Raw genomic sequence first — 20,955 nt, forward strand, 5'->3', positions numbered from 1 at the left:
TCCCCACAAAATTACGACCACTGGTATAAAAAAAAAAAAAATTGCTGTCTAGTCAATTCCAACTCATAGCAACCCTACAGGGGTTAGGATTTACAACATAATATACAATAATTCAATCCCTAACAGCACTCGACTACTGGCTGAAAGGTTGGTAGTTCAAACTTACCCAGAGGGGCCTCAGAAGACAGGCCTGACAATCTGCTTCCGGAAGGTCACGGCCTTGGAAACCCTATGGAGTAGCCCTACTCTGCACACACGGGGTTGCCATGAGTCAGATCAACTGACGTCAGCTAACAACAGCCTTGACATCCGGTAAACCCGAGCAGCTTAGTCATCGAGCGATACAAGTGCGTGGCTTTAAGGAACAGAAATCCATTCCCTGAGTTGATCCCAACTCATAGCAACCCTGAGTTTATGGGGCAGAACTGCTCCGTGGGGTTTTCAAGGCTGTGACCTTTTGGAAGCAGATCTCCAGGACTTTCTCCCGTGGTACTACCGCGTCAGTTCACACTGCCAACTTTTAGGTGAGCTGTCGAGCTCGAACACTTTGTGCCACCTTAGGGTGGCGTGGCTTGGGGGAGACCCTGGTCTCAGCTTCTGAAGCCCCGGTGTGCCCCAGTTCCTCGGGATCTCCACGTGGCAGCTACCTTGCCTCCATTTGTGCTTGCCTGTGTCTGTGTAACCTGCTCTCTATAGCTCGGGAGCGGTTAGGTGTAAGATGTGGCTATGGTAAGAAGGAAACGTCCACGCCGAGCAAGTGTGTAGAGACCAAATTAGTGGTTGTCCCACGACTGGGGGGGGGGAGTGACCGCTGCCCGCTTGGGGCTTCCGTCTGGGCTTCTCTGGAGCTGGACAGTGGCGACGGCTGCACTTTGCTGAATGCACTGAGGACTGTACACACTCAATGGGTGGATTTCATTCTTTGTGTATCGTATCTCAATATTTTAAGTCTTTAAAAAAAAAAAATGCTTGCCCATGGGGATATGGAGTCAACACAAGTACCTGCAGAAGCTCAGAATTTCCGCTCCAGGGAAGGAATAAAGGGTCAGGGCGACCCCTCCGTGGAACATTCCAGACCTAGAGACTGAGCTGGGCTGCTGAGACAGCCTCCATCAGCCAGCAAGGGGCAGGGATCTGTTGGCCCCCTACCTCCTGGGTACACCTGGGGCTGCCCTGCCTTGCGGGGGTGCCGTGGACACCCATGGACATGCCCAGTGCCCTCAGGTCCTGTGCTGGGGTTTCCACTTGGGGACCAGAGCCCCGCAGACCCTTTCAGCCTGGGGACTCCCATGTGTGACTTGGCAGCATCTTGGAGAGGAGAGAGAGAACACCCCTTTGACCTGCCTCTGGTGACCCCGAAACTTTCCTCTCACTGCAGAGGAAGGTTGAGACTGGCCAGGCCCCAAGGAGAAAAACAGAAGCCAACAGACCCAAGGGTGAAACTGCCCGCGACTCCCCAGTGCTGGCTGTCCCCCGCCAGGTCTGAACCACGGGAACACTCGCGTCAGGTAAACTGAAATTTTATTTTCTTTTAGCTGCAACAGGCGCGTTCTTGTATACGCGTGTGCACACCTGTGTGCACATGCAGCCCCCGGGCACAGACCTCTGCTCGGAGGGCCCCACCTGGCTGAGGCCCCACCTGCCCAGTCCCTCCCCACACTCCCGCAGGGCCTCAGCTCCCGGAACCCATTTGTGCAGAGGGAAGAAGCACATAGGCGGCCCTCCCTCAGGCAGCCAGCTCCATAGGACCCCAGGCTGCAGCCGGGAGCGAGGACAACACTGAGCAGGTTCCCCGAAGCCTCTAACGCCGACGTTCTCGGTGGCGTGCTGGCTGAGGGCGGCCCCCAGTGGCTAGCCTTGGTACTGCAGCCGCTGGCTGGAGGCGTCCACAGCAGCGGTTTGACCACCAGGACACAGCCCAGGGGGAGCAGCCCTGGGCCTCGAGTGCACTAAGAGACATGGGGATGCTCCCTGGAGAGGACACAGATGTGCACACCGCCCCACGCCCACCCCATGGCAGGGACTTGGAGTGACCCGTCCCAGTGCCCACCCTGAGGCAGGCCAGTTGAGCACCTTCGGGGGCCGAGGCCACAGAAACAGGAGACTCTGCCCCAAGGGTGGCTGCAGACGGACTGCTGGGGTGCTCACTGCAAGCCTGCACCCCACGTTAGCAGGGCGATGGGAGGGGCAGGATCCACTCCCTCACCTCAGCAAGTAGGCGGTCTGCGGGAGGGGAACACCACGGCCGCCCCCCGCTCCCCCGCCCCCGATTCAGAAACACAGGCTTTTGCAGGCGTTGCTTTTCCACCCCCCCTTGCCCCCACCACCTCCAGATCAAATTCTTAAGGGCGGGTCTCTCCCTCAGTGTCACCTCCTGTGGCCACCCAGGGTGGGGCACACAGCAGCCAGGCGTGTGTCCGGTGGACAGGATAGTGGGCATGGGAAAGCCAGACTCAGGGGCCATGCCTGTCTCTGGAAAAGTCACCTCCCATCTTTGGTATGGGGGTGGCTGGGCTGTTCCACAGTGACAGATCCCCCAACCCCAGGAGTCCTGGCCAGGCCTGCACACCCACAGCATACTTCACCAGGGCCTCCCGGGTGCTGGGCCAGCCACAGGGGACACCACAGCCGAAGGGTCAGGCCCCATAGCCACCAGACCCAGGCCCAGGCTGCCATCCCCTGCCCAGCAGGGCGTGAGGCGTCCACGTCCACCAGGGGCAGACCCCGCAGAGTTCCCTGTTGATGCTGCAGGAGTGGGGGGCTGGGCCTCAGGGACCAGTGAGTGTCTGCGGTCCTGCCTGTCCCTTCACCCCAGGGCGTGAGTGTCTGGGTTCCGTGGAGCTCCCTAGGCAAGTGCTCTCGGCCCCTGGGGCCCCAGCCTGGAGGCCCACGATGGGGGAACAAGGCCTGAGGGACGGTCCCCGGCCCACCCCGCCCCGAGACCTAGCGCAGGCCGCACTCGCCGGCCTGCAGCTTCTCCAGCTCCAGGCTGCGCACCAGCTCCTGCACGAAGTGCATCTCGGACGCCACCTGCTTGGCCAGGGCCTCATAGCGGTTCTCCAGGCGGCTGAAGCGGCGCTTGAGGCCACTGGCGCCGAGCAGGGCACCCTTGGTCTCCTCCTGGGCCTGCCGCTTGAGCGCCTCGGCCTTGTGCAGCTCCTGGCGCAGCCGCCGGAGGTCCCGGCCGATGCTCTCGTTCTCCTCCTTGTACCAGGCCTCCTTCTCCACATAGATGGCCGTTAGCGCCTCGATGTCCTCGCGGAAGAGCCGCCTGCTGCGTTCCAGCTCGCGCAGGCCCTCCTCGGCCGCTGCCACCTCCTCCAGCACCTTGGAGAAGCGCTCGAAGTTGACGTAGGTGTTGTTGGGCGGCATGCTGGAGTGCGACTTGATGGTGTACTCCTTGAGGCGTGTGGTCTTCAGCCGCCGGCGCTCCGGCTTCCGGCCACTCTCCTCACTCCGCACGTTCCGACGCTTGATTGCCTGCAGCAGGAGGGGTTCGACAGACCGAGGCCACATCTGGCCCTCCGCTTGTGTTTGTGAATAAAGTTTTATTGTCACACGGCCACATCCATTCATTACGTATCATCTATGGCAGCTTTCTGGCTACGAGGGCAGAGCTGAGCGGTCATGACAGACTCGTCTACAAGGCCAAAATACTCTCTGGCCCTTTAGAGGAAGTTTGCCAACCCTGGCCTACAGGTGACCCCTTTCTGATAAGTTTCCACGGGGCAAGCCCTGCCAGGTACACACATGGGCCAGCAGCAGCACCCTGAGCTCCAGCCATCCCCGCCCAGGCCCACTCCTCTGGGGACTCCTCCCTAATGGTCCATCCCCGCTGTGGCCCATACATGGGAAGAGACCACTTAGACCCCAGAGAAGGCAAGGATGGGCAGCGGCTGGGGCCCCACAAAGCCCCACCCTCCTCACCTTGATCCAGGAATGCTCCAGGCTCTGAGCGATAGTCATTCTCCGCCTGGAAGAACCGCAAGCTGGATTAGTCACACACGTGCCATCTGCACCACCTCATGGCTGGGGCACAGGCAAGCGGGGACCAGGAGGGTCCTGACTGGGAGGGGCAGCAACACCAGCTCTCGACACATGGCCCTCAGGGCAGCCAATCCCAGGATGCCCATGAACCTGCACCCCCAGGTCAGGCGTGCAGCTCGCTGGGCCAACCACAAGGCACGTGGGGGGCGAGCTCCCGGGGCTCCATGTCTCTAGGGGGCCAATCAACAGAACTGTGACCCGACTCAGGGGTTGTGACTCTGGCTCCCATGGGGGATGGGTTGCGGGGAGCTGGGCAGACGACAACACCAGGCTACGCAAGCCAGGGGAGGAACACGGCAAACTGGGCACCATCCACCACTGAGGGCTCAGTGTGGCCAGGACTTTAGATTGTTCTAAAAAGAAACCTAGAATTTGAAACCTCTGTTTTTAAAGGTTGGTAACAAATTTTAAAAATTCTTAAAGCCACAGTGTTGCCCAGATACAGCTGAGGGCTGCCCACAGGCCCATCTGCTGCCTCCAGTCCTGAGAGGGAGTGGAACCCAATTCCCGCAACACAGGGTGGCAGCGTGGAGGGGATGAGGGCGGAAGGGACCAGGTCCCACCACGCCATGGCTCAGATCCAGCCCCAGACTCCCTCAGCCTATCCCACCCAAGGCCCTGGCACTCCTACTTGGGGTCTTTGACGAGCAGCCGGCGGATGAAGTCCTTGGCCAGCTCACTGGTGTTGCTGAAGTACTCCTCGTCAAAGTCGTAGTTCACCGCCGAGATGTTGGTCAGCGTCTCCTGCTTGGTCTCCCCCAGGAATGGGGACGCACCACTTAAGCTGGAAGACGGACGGACATAGGGACTCAGAGGGGCCGCCCCAGCACACGCTATGCCGTTTCCTGGGCTACCACCCACAATGCCATGCCCACAAGCAGAGGGGAGGCTGAGGGTGGGTCCCCAGGCCACCCCACACATCTAGGCTCCCTAGCGCCTTCCCCCCGACATTGCCCTGACTGCTCACACACTGAGGGCTGCTAAATGGAGCAAGCAGAAGGTTGAGCAGGAACTCAGAGCATCTACCCAGATGCAGTCTCAAAGTGCCTCCCCCAACTACAAAGGGGAAAACCCTAACTTCACGGCAGTGAGTTCTGGCCGAGACCACTTTAGCCAAGAGATCAAGGTCAGCGTCACCCACGGCAGGACACGTCACCATCACGTGCCTCCTGACACGGTATGCTGATGCCCCATCACCTGCATGGTGTCCTTTCCAACAACGCACAGAAAAAACAATTTCCGAGCCAACCCCAGCTCCTGGCAACCCCATGGGTGTCAGAGTAGAACTGTGTTCCACAAGGTTTTCAAGGCTGGAACCCACTGAAAGGAGATCACCAGGCCTTTCTTCCAAAGGGCCTCTGGGTGGACTTGAACTGCCAGCCTTTCAGTGAGCAGCGGAGCACATTAACCGTTGGCGTCATCCAGGGCCCTTTACTGATTCACCCAGTGTTTTCAGGTCAGCCCCTAGGCTGGGTGCTGCGAGTCCTGCGTGGGCAAGACGCGAGTCCCTGCCCTTACGGCTGCCAGTTCAGCTGCCCCGTGTCCACCCAAGCTCCATCTGCTGCCCGGACAGGTGTGCACAGGTGGCCGGCACTTGGCCCCTCCCAACCTTGCTTGCCCCTCCCCCCCCGCCCTCCTCAGACGAAACAGGCCTCTGGCACTCACAGGATGTAGGTGATGACGCCAATACTCCTGGAAGAGGAGAGGAGAACAAGCGGGTCAGTTCAGTCGTGGGGACCCAGCACCCAGCCCCCAGACACAAACTCATGCCCCTGCTTTCTGAAGGCATGGGACCAGCTCCGGTGGTCGGGACCCCAGGCCTGCGGGCCGGGCCAGCAGCAGGTGTGGGGGACCCAGGACTTGTGGGGTACCAGCTCTGCCTCCAGGTCCTGCCTCCCTGGAGGCCAACTGTGGTCCCCAAATAAGCAGATCGGGTCCCCCCCCATCGCCGAGCTTGAGTCTCAGGACTCGATCTCTTTGCCGGGGTGGGGCAGGCAGACTGCCAGACCACTGGGTCCGGTGAGTGGGCTCATCTGTCTGCCCAGGCAGGTGGAGGAAACCCACTCTAGGTTTTGCTGGGCTAAGGTGGGGTCGGCAAACACCGAATAAAGGGTCAGACGGGACATTTCAGGCTCCACGGGCGACAAGGGTCTCCGTCACACAGTCTTCAGGGTTTCCTGATGTTTTTTAAAATGGCCCTCTTGAAATTAAGGACCATTCCTAGCTCATGGGCCCTACCAAGCAGACCGTGGGCCAATCCGCCCTGCAGGCTGGAGTTTGCCAACGCCTGTCCTGAGGCGAAAAATCCTCCCCCAGCCCGTCAACATCAGGACCCTGTGCGTCCAAGCCTTGTCCCTGTGGGCCTGCAACTCCGGGGGTGGTGAGGGCAAGGAGCAGGGAGTACCCATTACTGAGGGAGACAGCACGGGCGGGTGAAGGGGGCCACGTTTACGGGTGCTGGCCCAGGGCCCCCTGGCTGCCCCGACACTCACCACATGTCAGCCTCCAGCCCCAGGGGCTCATAGTTGACAATCTCAGGAGCTGCGGGGACAGGGAGACAGAAGGGTCAGGTGCTTGGCCATCTGGGTCAGGTACAGCTCCCACCATCACGTCCACGGGGCACATGGACTTAGGGTCCACACTTGGCAGAGAACTCCATCACCACATTGTGGGGAAGGGGGCGCAGGAGGGGCTGCTTGCTGGGAAGGTGAGCACACCAGCCGGAGGCCTCAGCGTCCCATGCTTCCCGTGGAGGAGAAGCGAGAGGGAGATTTGGGGGCTGGAGCCCAGGCACGAGAGGCCACAGCCCTGCACTCCCCACGCTCCGCTAGAAAGCCTCAAGGCCCACCTCCCCAGCCCCAGGCCTCCATAACTCCCCAAAGGCCTCACCCACGAACTCAGGGGTGCCGAAGATGTTTTTGAACTCGTTGCCGGCCTCAATCTTGTGGGCGATGCCGAAGTCAATGAGCTTGATGCGTGGATTGGGCACGTCCTTGTCCAAAAGCATGATGTTCTCTGGCTGCGGGGGGAGGGAGGGTAGGTTCTGTAGGTAGCTCTGTGGCTGATGGCACAGCACCCAGATTTTCCCTGGGAGTCCCCTCCTCCTCTCTCAGGCCACGAGGGTGGGCTCACTATACCCTGTGTGCCCCAAGCCTGCAACTCCCGAGCGGCATCTGGTTCGGGGACATGTGGTCTGTCCCCATGAGGCCGTGGGAGCTGGTGGAGGCAGCACCTGCTGGACTTGAACTCAGGACCAGGGTGCCTGGGGCCTCGGGGAGCCACCCGAGAGCATGACCAGGACTGATCACACCCAGGTCAGCCGCGGTTTTAAAAAGCCTGGTGGCACAGTTTGCGCTCAGCCGCTAGCCAAAAAGCTGGCAGTTCAAACTCATCCATCCAACAGCACTGCAGAAGAAAGGCCTGGAGACCCGCTTCCGTACAGATTAGACCCAAGAAAATCCTATGGAGCAGTTCTACTCCATCACTCATGGGCTGCCATGAGTCAGAATCGACTCGACGGCGACGGGGCCGGGTTCGGTTGTTGTAACTTGGCAAGTTCCCAGTTTTGCTGAGGAAGATGGTCTCAGCTGGCCTTTCTGTCCCATGAAATGAGGCTGTCCTCCTACCAGGCCGTGAGGGCACAGAAAGCAGGAAGACCTCAACAGTGATGCACTTATTTCAGGAAACCAAGTTGTATCTTTTTTAATGCTGAATCGACCTTGCTGTTTTCAAATATCACACCCGCCTTAGAGGACGCTCACAGAGACTAAACAGTGAGCCTCTGTGGCGTGCGGAGGGACCTTCCACGTGCACCGGCCACGCGGCAGAGAGGCCTCGCAGGATGTGTCTGCTACTGGACCTGGACTGTCACATCCGCCACGTGCAGGGGACGCCTACATGTCAGTGCAAAGCGCTCCCTCGGAAACACTGCTGTTGTCAGCGGCCGGCGAGTCAATGCTGACTCCCAGCGCCTTCACACGTGCAGAGCAGAGCTGCCCCGCGGGGTCTTCAAGGCAGTGGCCTTTCAGAAGCAGATGGCTAGGCCTGTCTTCCGGGGCGCCTCTGGGTGGGCTTGAACCACCAACCTTTCGGCTAGCAGTCAAGCGCTTTGCCGTTTGTGCCACCTAGGGATCAGAAATGTGCACTGAGTACCTAAGGTAAGTCCGCGTACCAAAGGAGACCACGTACAATCCCACTCACGTGAAGCATCTAGGGCAGGCAAACGCAGAGGCTGACGTTCATTGCTGGTCATCACGGGCAGAGGGGAGGAGCCCTGGTAGCACAGCGGTTAAGTGCTCAGCTGCCAACCAAAAGGTCATTGGTTCTAACCTGCCAGCCGCTCAGCACGAGAAAGATGTGGCAGTCGGCTTCCATAAAGATTACAGCCTTGCAAAACCAATGGGGCAGTTCTACTCTGTCCTACAGGGACGCCAGGAGTCGGAATCGATTCCACTGCAGTGGGCTTTTAATGGGAGGGGCAGAGGAAGGGGGGAGAGGGAGAGCTGCTTAATGGTAGAATGATCTGGAAAGGGACAGTGGTGATGACTGCACAACGTGATGAACGTAATCAACGTCACTGAAATGTACATGTGAAAAACTGTTAAACTGGCAAGCACACTGTTACACACGGAAGCCCTGGTGACGCCATGGTTAAGAGACTGGCTGCTTGCCCAACGGTGGGCAACTCAAATCCACCAGGCACTCCCTGGAAACACTATGGGGCAGCTCTCTGTCCTCCAGGGTCACTGTGAGTCAGAAGTCACTCAACGGCAAGTGCGTTGTTAAATGTGTATTTTTTAACTGGAATAAAAAATTTTTTTTTTTTTAAATCTTCCTCAATGATCCATACCTCACACCATACACAGAAACTAACTCAAAATGGGTCAAAGACCTCAATGTTAAAGCTAAAACTATAAAGTCCCTGGATGATAACAGAGACAAAACTAGGGGACTCATTTTTTTTAAAAAACAGATTATCAAGCACAACCACAAATGCACAAACAGAAGACAAATTAAATAACTGGGACCTCCTAAAAACTAAACACTTACACTCGTCAGAAGACTCTGTCAGTGTGTTGTTACTTGTCTTGTTACGTGCCACAGAGCTGGTTCCGACTCATTCGATCTGCACAACAGAACAAAACACTGCCTGCCCGGTCCTGCGCCGTCCTCACAATCGTCGTTATGCTTGAGCCCACCGTTGCAGCCACTGTGTCAATCCACCTCGTTGAGGGTCTTCCTCCTTTTCCCTGACCTTCTACTTTACCAAGCATGATATCCTTCTCCAGAGACTGATCCCTCCTGATAACATGTCCAAGGTACGTGAAACATAGCCTGGCCATCCTAGCTTCTAAAGAGTGTTCTGGTTGTACTTCTTCCGGGACAGATTTGTTCATTCTTTGGGTAGTCCGTGGTATATGCAATATTCTTCGCCACACCATAACTGAAATGCATTGATTCTTCTTTGGTCTTCCTTAATCATTGTCCAGCTTTCGCATGCATATTTTCAGGCAACTGAAAATACTATGGCTTGGGTCAGGCACACCTTAGTCCTCAAAGTGACATCTTTGCTTTTAACAACACTTCGAAGGTGTTCTGCAGCAGATTTACCCAATGCAATACGTCGTTTGATTTCTTGGCTGCTGCTTCCATGGGCGTTGACTGTGGATCCAAATAAATGGAAATCCTTGACAGCTTCAATCTTTTCTCTTTTTATCACGGTGTTGCTTACTGCTCCAGTTGTGAGGATTTCTGTTTTCTTTATGTTGAGGTGTAATCCATACTGAAGGCTGTGGTCTTTGGTCTTCATCAGTAAGTGCTTCAAGTCCTCTTTCAGCAAGCAAGGTTGTGTTATCTGCATAATGCAGGTTGTTAATGAGTCTTCCTCTAATCCTGATGCCCCGTTCTTCTTCATACAGTCCAGCTTCTCTAATTATTTGCTCAGCATACAGGCTGAATAGGTATGGTGAAAGGATACAACCCTGATGCACCCCTTTCCTGACTTTAAACCAACCAGTATCCCCTTGTTCTGTTCAAACGACTGCCTCTTGGTCTATGTACAGGTTATCAATGCAGAAACTGGAATCGGTGTATGTTTTTGCTGTGAATATTCTCAACCACAAAAAGATAAAATAAATTATATAATAAATAAATAAATAAAAGACTTTATCAAAAGAGTAAAAAGGATGGCAACTAGGATCACATAATATGTGTATAAATTTTTGTATGAGAAACTAACTTGAGCTGTAAACTTTCACCTAATGGACAAGCAAAAAAAAAAGATGTACACACACACAAAAAAAGTAAAAAGCCAACCTACAGACTGAGGAAAAAATCTTTGGGAATGGCATATCTAATAAGGGTCTCATCTCCAAAATATACAGAAAACTTCAAAAACTCAACAACAAAGAGACAAACAGTTCAATAAAAAAAAGGGCAAAGAACACGAACAGACACTACACCAAAGACGACACCCAAGCGGCCGACAAACACATGAAAAGATGCTCGTGATCATCACTGTCTTTGTTCTTAGGTGCCGTCAAGTCGGTTCCCATAGCAACCCTACGTACAAGACAACGAAACAGCGCCTGGTCCTGCGCCATCCTCACAACCATTTTTATGCCTGAGCCCATTGTTGCAGCCACTGTGTCGTCCACCTCATTGAGGGTCTTCCTCTTTTCTGCTGACCCTGTACTCTGCCAAGCATGATGTCCTTCTCCAGGGACTGATCCCTCCTGACAACACATCCAACGTACGTGAGACAAAGTCTCGCCAGCCTTGCCTCTAATGAGCATTCTGGCTGTACTTCTTCCAAGACAGATTTGTTCGTTCTTCTACTTGCTGTTGTTGTTGTGAAGTGTTGTCGAGTCAGTTCTGACTCATTGCGGCCCTACATACAAGACAACGAAACACTGCCTGGTCCTGCGCCATCCTCACAACCGTTGTTAGGCTTCAGCCCATTGTTGCAGCCACTGTGTCAGTCCATCTCGTCGAGGGTCTTCCTCTTTTCCGCTGACCCTCTACTTTACCAAGCATGATGTCCTTCTCCAGGGACTGATCCCCCCGACAACATGTCCAAAGTACGCAAGGCGCAGTCTCGCCATCCTTGCTTCTAAGGAGCATTCTGGTTGTACTTCTTCCAAAACAGACTTGTCAGCCTGGAAGTTCAGCTGAAACCTGTCCGCCATGGGTGACCGTGCTGCTATTTGAATACCAGTGGCAGAGCTTCCAGCATCACAGCAACACGCAAGCCCCCACAGTATGACAAACTGACAAACGTGTGGGGAAAAACCAGTTCTTCTGGCAGCGTGGGTATATCCAATACTCTTCGCCGACACCATAATTCAAAGGCCTGAGTTCTTCTTCGGTCTTCCTGATTCACTGTCCCGCTATCACACTCCTCATTAGAGAGATGCAAATCAAAACTACAATGAGATACTATCTCACCCCTTCAAAACTGGCACCAATGGGAGAAAAAAAAAACCCAAAAAACAACAAATGCTGGCAAGGATGTGGGGACACTGGGACCCTTATCCACTGCTGGTGAGACTGTAAAATGGTACCACCACCATGGAAAACGGTACGGTGCCTCCTCAGAAAGCTGGAAACAGAAATACCTTATGACCCAGCAATCCTTGGTGTGCACCCCGGGTATACACTCCAGAGATCTGATAAAAAAGTCGCGGGCGGACACACGCACACCTATGTTCACTGCAGCACCATTCACAAGAGCCGAACAATGGGAACAACCTACGTGTCCTCTGACAGATGAATGGATACGCCAACTCTGGTACCTACACACACGCAGCTGTGAGAATAACTATGAGGCCTCGAAACATCGTATAACATGGATGAATCTGGGGGACACTATGCTGAGTGAAATAAGTCAATCACAAATGGGCAAGTACTGTATGGCAGCACTTTTATAAGAAGCCGAGAATTGATACATATACAGAGACCAATACTCACTGGTGGTTCCCAAGGATGGGTTGGAGGGGAGTGGAAAGTGCTCTCGAGAAAGACACACTTGTTATTTGTGGTGATGAGACAGGTAGCATGGGATGTGGGTGAGGTGTACACAGCTTAAACAAGGTCAATGATGTCGCTAAGGAGTTCACAGGAGAGGACATTTTTGGTAATGAATATGAGAACTATAACTGTGCAACAACACCAACAGCAGCCGAAAAATAAGTGAGTGGTTACTCAAGTATGTACATAGGCATATACGTGCATGGGTATGCATATGTGGGTATATGCGTGCGCTGACAGATGTGTCTCCAGGCGTATACACATACAGCTATGCATGAGCATGCGTGAATATCCATATATTTAATAAACTACAGAGGAGACACAGGTACGGGTACTTCCTACACATAACCAAACACCTAGGAAGAACGGTTTTCTGAGTCTGAAGGCTTAGGACCACAGTCCTATCGGACAACTCAGTTAATTGATAATAGTACATTCTACATCCCAATGTGGTAAGTAGTGTCTGGCATCTTAAAAGCTTGCAAGTGGCCATCTAAAGAACATCTGTTGGTCTCTACTCGACCGGAACAAAAGAGAAAGAAAGAAACCAAAGACTCAGACAAGAAAGTAGTCTACAGGACTGGGAGTCAACACGAGCCACAGCCTCATCTACCCTGAGATCAGAAGAACTAGATGGTGCCCGGCTATCACTACCGACTGTTCTGATTAGGACCACAATAGATGGATTCTGATAAAACGAGAGAAAAACGTGGAACAGAATTTAAAAGTTTAAAAAGTACATACTTACTGAACCAGTTGAGACTAGAGGAGTCCCTGAGACTACCACCCTGAGATATTCTTTAAGCGTTGAACCAAAACTATCCCGAGGTCACCTTTTAGCAAAAAAACAGACGGGCACACAAAATAAAGGATATTACTCAAAAGTATGGTGCTCCATTAAGAAAAAAACTGTATGAGACCAAAAAGTTAACAATGACGCTAAAGGAAAGATGACAAGATACAGAGGCAGGGAAACTAGATTAATGGAAAAGGAACAACCAGAACGCAATTAAAGATAATGTTGACACACTGTGGAAAATGTAACCAGTTATCACTGAATAATTTGTGTAGAAATTGTTAAATGAGAACCTCATTTGCTCTGTAAACTTCCTCAAGCACAAAAAAATATTGAAAAAAAAAATCTTCCTCAGAACCCAAGCCAAAATAAACCAAACTCGTTGCTGTCAAGTCGATTGTGATTGATAGCGACCCTACAGGAGAGACCGGAACTGCCCCATACGGTTTCCAAGGAGCAGCTGGTGGATTCAAACTGCCAACCTCTTGGTTAACAGCCCTAGGTCTTAACCACTGCGCCACCAGGGCTCACCTCAGAACCCAGTGGATACTAAATGCCATGGGAGACTCTGGATCGGGCCCCAGGGCAGTAAAAGAATGTGAGTGAAAACAGTGGTGAAGCCCAGGAAGGTCGGTGGCTGAGTTGGTGGTACTGCACCAACGGTACCTTCTCACCCTGAGAAACGCGTGTGGTGACGGGCGATGGTAACATTAGCGGAGGCTGGGTGAAGGGCAGATGGGAACTGGGAACTCTCTGTACTATCTCTGCTATCGAAAATTATCCCAAGGTAAAAAGTTCTTTTTAAAACGCAGCTAAACCCACACAGAAACCTGTACATGATATTCACTGCGGCGTTTTTCACAATAGCCAAAAGGTGGAAACCACTGAAATGTCCACCCACAGAAGAACGGGTAAACAAAACGCGGCCCGTCCACACAAGGGATGTTACTCAGCCATGAAGAGAAACGGGGTTCTGACGCGTGCCTCAAGGTGGATGAACCCTGAAAACACCATGCAAGACAACAGCAAGAAGACAGATACTGTATGAGCTCACTTACATGTACCAAATACATAGAAAACCAAAAATAATTTCTGGTTACTGGGGGCGGGGGAGAGGAGGGGTTTTTGCTTAGAGGGTATTCGGTTTAGGTTAACTGTGGTGGAACGGCTCAGAGAAGGACAGTGAGAACGGCTGCATTCCTTGAAGAGCGTAATCAATGTCACTGAATCGTACCTGCGGAAACTGGAGAATTGGTAAAGGTTTCGTTGTGTGTATTCTCACCGCAATAAACAGAAACGCAACAGTGGGTTGGAGAGAGATGCTGATGAGAAGGGAGCTACCGGTATCAGGTGGACACTTGAGACTGTGTTGGCATCTCCTGTCTGGAGGGGAGATGGGAGGCCAGAAAGGGTTAGAAACTGGGAAAACGGTCACGAAAGGAGAGACTGGAAGGAGGGAGCGGGCTGACTCATTAGGGGGAGAGCAAATGGGAGTATGTAGTAAGGTGTATAAAAGTTTATACATGAGAGACTGACTTGATTTGTAAACTTTCACTTAAATCACAATAAAAATTATTTTAAAAAAATGCAATTATTTTAACGAATGGTGCTGGCATAACTGGATACCCATTTGCAAAAAAATGAAACAGGACCCATACCTCACACCATGCACAAAAACTAACTCCAAGTGGATCAAAGACCTAAACACAAAGACTAAAACGATAAAGATCATGGAAAAAATAGGGACAACGTTAGGAGCCCTAGTACAAGGCATAAACAGAATACAAAACATTACCAAAAATGATGAAGAGAAACCAGATAACTGGGAGCTCCTAAAAATCAAACACCTATGCTCATCTAAAGACTTCACCAAAAGAGTAAAAAGACCACCTACAGATTGGGGAAGAATTTTCAGCTATGACATCTCTGACCAGCACCTGATCTCTAAAATCTATACGATTCTGTTAAAACTCAACCACAAAAAGACAAACAACCCAATTAAAAATTGGGCAAAGGATATGAACATACACTTCACTAAAGAAGATACTCAGGCAGCTAACAGATACATGAGAAAAACCTACAATGGGATTCCATCTCACTCCAACAAAGCTGGCATTAATCCAAAAGACACAAAATAATACATGTTGGAGAGGCTGTGGAAAGATTGGAACTGCTGGTGGGAATGTAAAATGGTACATCCACTTTGGAAATCTACCTGGCATTTCCTTAAAAAGTTAGAAATAGAACTACCATACAACCCAGAAATCCCACTACTCGGAATATATCCTAGAGAAATAAGAGCCTTTACATGAACAGATATATGCACACCCATGTTCGTTGCAGCACTGTTTACAATAGCAAAAAGATGGAAGCAACCAAGGTGTCCATCAACGGATGAATGGGTAAATAAATTATGGTACATTCACACAATGGAATACTACACATCGATAAAGAACAGTGAGGAATCTGTGAAACATTTCATAACATGGAGGAACCTGGAAGGCATTATGCTGAGTGAAATTAGTCAGAGGCAAAAGGACAAATATTGTATAAGAACACTATTACAAGATCTTGAGAAATAGTTTAAACTGAGAAGAACACATTCTTTTGTGGTTATGAGAGGGAGGAGGGAGGGAGGGTGGGAGAGGGTTATTTACTGATTAGTTAGTAGATAAAAACTACTTTAGGTGAAGGGAAGGACAATACTCAATACAGGGAAGGTCAGCTCAACTGGACCGGACCAAAAGCAAAGAAGTTTCCTGAACAAACTGAATGCTTTGAAGGTCAGCAGAGCAAGGGCGGGGGTTTGGGGACTATGGCTTAAGGGGACATCTAAGTCAATTGGCAAAATAATTCTATTAAGAAAACATTCTGCATCCCACTTTGAAGTGTGGCGTCTGGGGTCTTAAATGCTAACAAGCAGCCATCTAAGATGCATCAATGAGTCTCAACCCACCTGGATCAAAGCAGAATGAAGAACACCAAGGTCACAAGGTAACTAAGAGCCCAAGAGACAGAAAGGGCCACATGAACTAGAGACTTACATCATCCTGAGACCAGAAGAACTAGATGGTGCCCGGCCACAACCGATGACTGCCCCGACAGGGAGCACAACAGAGAACCCCTGAGGGAGCAGGAGATCAGTGGGATACAGACCCCAAATTCTCATAAAAAGACCAGACTTAATGGTCTGACTGAGACTAGAAGAATCCCAGTAGTCATGGTCCCCAGACCTTCTGTTGGCCCAGGACAGGAACCATTCCCGAAGACAACTCATCAGACATGGATTGGACTGGACAATGGGTTGGAGAGAGATGCTGATGAGGAGTGAGCTACTTGTATCAGGTGGACACTTGAGACTGTGTTGGCCTCTCCTGTCTGGAGGGGACATAGGAGGATAGAGGCGGTTAGAAACTGGCAAAATGGTCAGGAAAGGAGGGACTGGAAGGAGGGAGCGGGCTGACTCATTAGGGGGAGAGTAAATGGGAGTATGGAGTAAGGTGTATATAAGTTTATATATGAGAGACTGACTTGATTTGTAAACTTTCACTTAAAGCACAATAAAAATTATTTTTAAAAAAATGGGTGGAGGTATAGAAAAAAAAGAAATGCAATCAAACATGACTAAACAAAAGACAACAACTAGGTAACGTTATCTTCATGAAACAGAGAAATGGAGCTCGGGAAGGGCTTGCTCCAGGCCCCACAGCTCACAAAGAGACAGAGGGATCCTATCCCTCAGATTCCAAGCACCTCTCCCTGGCCCCACCCTCGCCCACCTGGCCAGGGTCTCCAGCTCCGTCCTTGGGGGAAAGGGTGAAGCGTAAGGGGCAGTGCCCTGCCGTCCTTGGGGGAAAGGGTGAAGCGTAAGGGGCAGTGCCCTGCCCGCGGCTCACCTTGAGGTCGAAGTGGGCGATGCGTTTGGAGTGCAGGTAGTGGACACCATCCAGGATCTGCTTGAGGAACTGGGTGGCTTCATCCTCGGTCAGAGATTCCTTCTCGGCCAGGAAGTCGAAGAGCTCGCCGCCCGAGACCAGCTCCAGGATGAGCACCACGTCTGTCTTGTTCTCGAAGATGTCGTGCAGCGTGATGATGTTGGGGTGCCGGATCTCCCGCAGGATGTTCACCTCCCGCTCGATCTCCTCGCGGCTCACACCCCGCCGGCTGGATGACAGGCGGCGCTTCTTGATGAACTTGGCAGCGTACTCCTTCCCGGTGCCCTTCTGCCGGCACTTCCGCACGATGGCAAACTGGCCGCTGCAGGGCACCGGGGGGACAGGGAGAGGGGAGGTGGGCAGGGGGTGGGCCAGTGACCAGCTCCTCTGTGCAGAAAGCCCAGGACACACGCCCCCTGCTGGCGGAAGAGGAAACTGTACATCCTCCAACCCCATTCAGGTGCTTCTTCCAAACGCTCAGCATCCCCCTAGGAGCCCTGGTGGCGCAACAGCGAATGCTCCACTGCCAACCGAAAGGAACCCACCCAGCGGCTGCACAGGAGAAATCTGCTTCCATAAAGATTACAGCCTAGAAGACCCTATGGGGCAGTTCTACTGTCACCTGGGGTCAGCATGAGTCAGAAGGGACTTGACGGCACACAACTACAGGTGGTGCAAACAGCTCGTGCTTGGCGCTAACTGAAAGGCTACAGGTTCAAACCCACCCAGTGGCTCCCTGTAGAAAGACCTGGTGATCCGCTCCCATGAAGATTACAGTCTAGGAAGCCCCATGGAACAGTTCTACTCTGTCACATGGGGGTCACTACAAATCGGTGGTTCAGGGGCAGAATTCTCGCCTCCACGAGGGAGACCCAGGTTCGATTCCTGGCCAGTGCACCTGATGTGCAGCCACCATCCATCAGCGGAGGCTTGCACGTTGCCAGGATGCTGAACAGGTTTCCATAGAGCTCCCAGGCGAAGGCACACTAGGAAGAAACGCCTGGCGATCTGCTTCCCAAAAAGCAGCCAATGAAAACCCTGCAGATCACAATGACTGTGAGGATGGTGCAGGACCAGGCAGCGTTTTGGCCCCTTGTGCACGTGGTGGCCATGAGACAGGGGCCAACTCAACAGTGGCTAACACCGACCTCCAGCAGAAGGTCCTAATACGTTTTCAACAATAAAGTCTAAGATTTTTCCGGTTGGGGATGGGAACGGGGCTGTCTTCTCTACCCCTCTAGGGGAGGAAAGTCCTAAGGGAAGGATCTAAACCTGCACAGCCCTGACGCACGGCTCAGTTATTTACATTCCCTTCCAGTGACATCATGGGGCTGGCCTGAGGCTGCTCCAGGAAGGCCGGCCAGCAGCCGAGCTCACCAAATAAGGTTGGAGAAGCCACAAAAATGAAGGCGGGCCTGGCAGTGCCTGGCTGCTGTGGGGGGCCCAGCCAGACAGGAAATCAGCTGCCTGGCTGGAATGGGAAATCTCAGCTTTTCCCCCACAAGAATGCAAAACAATGGGCAGGGGTGTGGGTCCAGACAGGGGCTTGTCCCTTCAAACACGTAAGAGCTCAGAGAGCTCTGGAGTGCCCTGTCTCCCACGTGAGAAGACTGAAGACACGGTGGACCCTTAGTAATGAAAATAGTGAGCATCTACTGCCCTCTCCCTGGGTGGTGCTAACAGGGAGCGCACTCAGCTGCTAACCCAAAGGCTGGAAATTCGAATTCACCTAGAGGAGCCTTGGAAGAAAGACCTGGCCAATCTAACTCCAAAAAAATCAGCCATTGAAAACCGTATGGAGCACAGTTCTACTCTGACCCACGTGGGGTCACCATGAGTCAGAGTCAATTCAACAGCAACTGGCTTTATCACTCTCCTACTGTATGCAGTTCAAACCCACCCAGAGGCTCCACAGGACTAAAACCTGGCGATCTTCTCCCATAAAGATTATAGCCTGGGAAACTCTGGGGAGAAGCTCCACTCTGTCACTATGAGTCGGAATCGACTCAGTGGCATCTAACGACAACCCTGTGCCAGGCACTGTGTTAGGTGCTATCTATACCCGATTCCATTTCTCCCCAGAAGACAGGCACAGCAATGTCCCAGCAAGAATTCACAGCCAGGACCATCTGACTCCAACACCTGGCCTTGCTCCACCAGTGCATGATGCTGACTCATTTCTTCTTGAGGAGTCGGATAAGGACAGGAAATCCCCCCTCTCCTCTTCCCCTTCACCCAGGCCCCTCTGACTGCTCACCTGCCCAGTTCCTCCCCCATCTCATAGTGGTCCTCCACGTCTTCCTGCCTGAATGTAGACATGGCGGTGGCTCTGCCTTCCAGCGGCTTCTGCTCCAGTGAACACCCAGTCGCAGAGGCCTGGAGACAGGACCTGAGGGATGCCCCCTCACCGTGACCCTGGAGGAGACAGGGAAACAGCCATTGCGTCAAACACCAGCCTCATCTCCTTCCGCTGAAGCTCACTAGAGCTTCCAGACTGAGAAAGACAAGGAAGAAAGGCCTGCAGATAGACTTGTGAAAATCAACCCATGAATACCCTCTGGATCGCAATGGTCCGATCTGCAGCCCACCATGGGGATGGCTCAGGACAGAGCAGAGTTCCGTTCTGTTATCCATGGGGTCCATCGGACCCTGACAGTTCAGTGGGCAGGGTACTTTCATGTGTCACCTCACTGACATCTTAACCACTCCCAACAAGGTTGGTATGAGCCCCTACCTACCACCTCTGTCCACGCAGCCCTCCTATGCACAGTGCTCTCAGCACCGCCCCCGCCCCCACTGCTCCAGTATCTCTTTCTCTACATCTTCCTCCTAGACTTCTCTCAACTGCTCATTCCAGAACGTTCCCCCTACTCTTCCCACCCCCACTCCGAGGGCACCCTTACTCACTGCTAGCCTCCTCGTGTAAGTTCTTCTCCCAAGAGACCGCCATCTCCAAGCCCATCAGCTACCTTAACCCTGCCTCACCCTTACCTGATCCACCCCCACACACCTAAGACCCTCCTCAGAGAGGTACCCCCCCATTCTCTTGTTGGTAGGTGCCATCCAAAAGACTCCAACCCATAGTGACCCCATGTGACAGAGAAGAACTGCTCCACAGGGTTTCCTCGGCTGTCATCTTTACTGGTGTAGATCACAAAGGCTTTTCTCCAGCTGAGTAGCTGGTGGCTTCCAACCACCCACCCCTTCATTAGGACCCCAGGCCGTAACCACTGATCCCCCAACCTGACTTCCCCGGCTCCGGATAATGGCTTCCAAGCTGCTGCAAGCCCCCTACCCACTCTTGCACCCCACTTCCACTGTTCTAGAAAGACTAGGTAACCGCTTCCTCCTCCCTGCTCCAAAGAACCTCCCCCATGGATGGAAGGTCCCCCCAGCCCAGTCTCCCCAGACCCCAGGCGGGCCCCCCTTTGGCCCCTCCATTCCCCCTGCAAAAGGGCCACAGTGAGTCTCCCCCTCGACCTCCACCCCGCCCCCCATGTCCCCAGCCCCAGCACAACCTCCAAGGGCTGGCTCCAAGGGTCCCCTAGGAACACCCCTGTCTCCCGACCCCCGACGTTCCTCCTCAAGCGTTCCCGCGTCCGCCACGCCCCTCGCAGGCACGGAGCAAGCCCATTCTCCGGCCCGGTCACCCAAGAGGTCCCCAAGCCAAGCCGCCCCAGAGCCTCTCTGTCCCCCTGTCTTCCAAGGATCCTCACGCGACGCCCCAGCCCCTGCCCAGCCCGCTGGCCTCGCACCGGGTCCGCTCCACACCCTCTGCGGCCCCGAGCCCCGGCTGCTCCGCCGCCGCGCTGGCCGCCGCCTTCGCTGTCCCCGGCTCCCCAGCCTCGACCGCGGTGACGCGCCGACGTCACCGCGTCCGCCAATGCCCGGCCCCGGAACGCGGATACCCAACCCCCATTGGTTCGCGCAAACGCCGTTCGTGCCCCTCGCTCCCAGGGGCGGCTTCGCCATTGGTCGATGGGCTCGCCTTCCCGCAGCTGATTGGCTAAAAGGAACGCTGGTCAAGGTGACGGAAGTAATGCTGACTTCCGGACCCTGGACCGCCCCGCCCACCTCCCTGACCCGGGTCCTGAAGCTGCAGGGCGGGATGCTCAAGTCCTGGATCCTTGTCCTTCCTTTCTCGCGCGC

General features: G+C 53.3%; 1 protein-coding gene across 1 annotated transcript; it reads right to left on the reverse strand.

The window, feature by feature from the left end:
- Positions 1 to 472: 472 nt before the first annotated feature.
- DAPK3 (death associated protein kinase 3) lies at positions 473 to 20,670 on the reverse strand. The gene is made up of 9 exons (XM_049876416.1): positions 20,562 to 20,670; positions 19,064 to 19,221; positions 16,768 to 17,128; positions 6,937 to 7,066; positions 6,540 to 6,588; positions 5,713 to 5,739; positions 4,679 to 4,831; positions 3,928 to 3,973; positions 473 to 3,480 (listed from the first exon to the last, which is right to left on the reverse strand). The coding sequence occupies exons 2-9, from the start codon at positions 19,123 to 19,125 to the stop codon at positions 2,944 to 2,946; spliced, it is 1,365 nt and encodes a 454-aa protein (XP_049732373.1). The 5' UTR covers positions 19,126 to 19,221; positions 20,562 to 20,670; the 3' UTR covers positions 473 to 2,943.
- Between the last annotated feature and the right edge of the window lie 285 nt (positions 20,671 to 20,955).

Source organism: Elephas maximus, chromosome 3 (assembly GCF_024166365.1).
Source record: "Elephas maximus indicus isolate mEleMax1 chromosome 3, mEleMax1 primary haplotype, whole genome shotgun sequence".
Classification (NCBI taxonomy): Eukaryota; Metazoa; Chordata; class Mammalia; order Proboscidea; family Elephantidae; genus Elephas; species Elephas maximus.

What these genes read in the sequence shown, in the direction of transcription:
- DAPK3 (XM_049876416.1), bottom strand. Translation starts at nt 19,125, where the DNA reads ATGTCTACATTCAGGCAGGAAGACGTGGAGGACCACTATGAGATGGGG. An exon ending in CGGCACCCCTGAGTTCGTGG is followed by an intron (nt 6,589 to 6,936) that starts GTGAGGCCTTTG and finishes CTGTCCCCGCAG; the next exon opens with CTCCTGAGATTGTCAACTAT. An exon ending in GGGCTGGAGGCTGACATGTG is followed by an intron (nt 5,740 to 6,539) that starts GTGAGTGTCGGG and finishes CTCCTCTTCCAG; the next exon opens with GAGTATTGGCGTCATCACCT.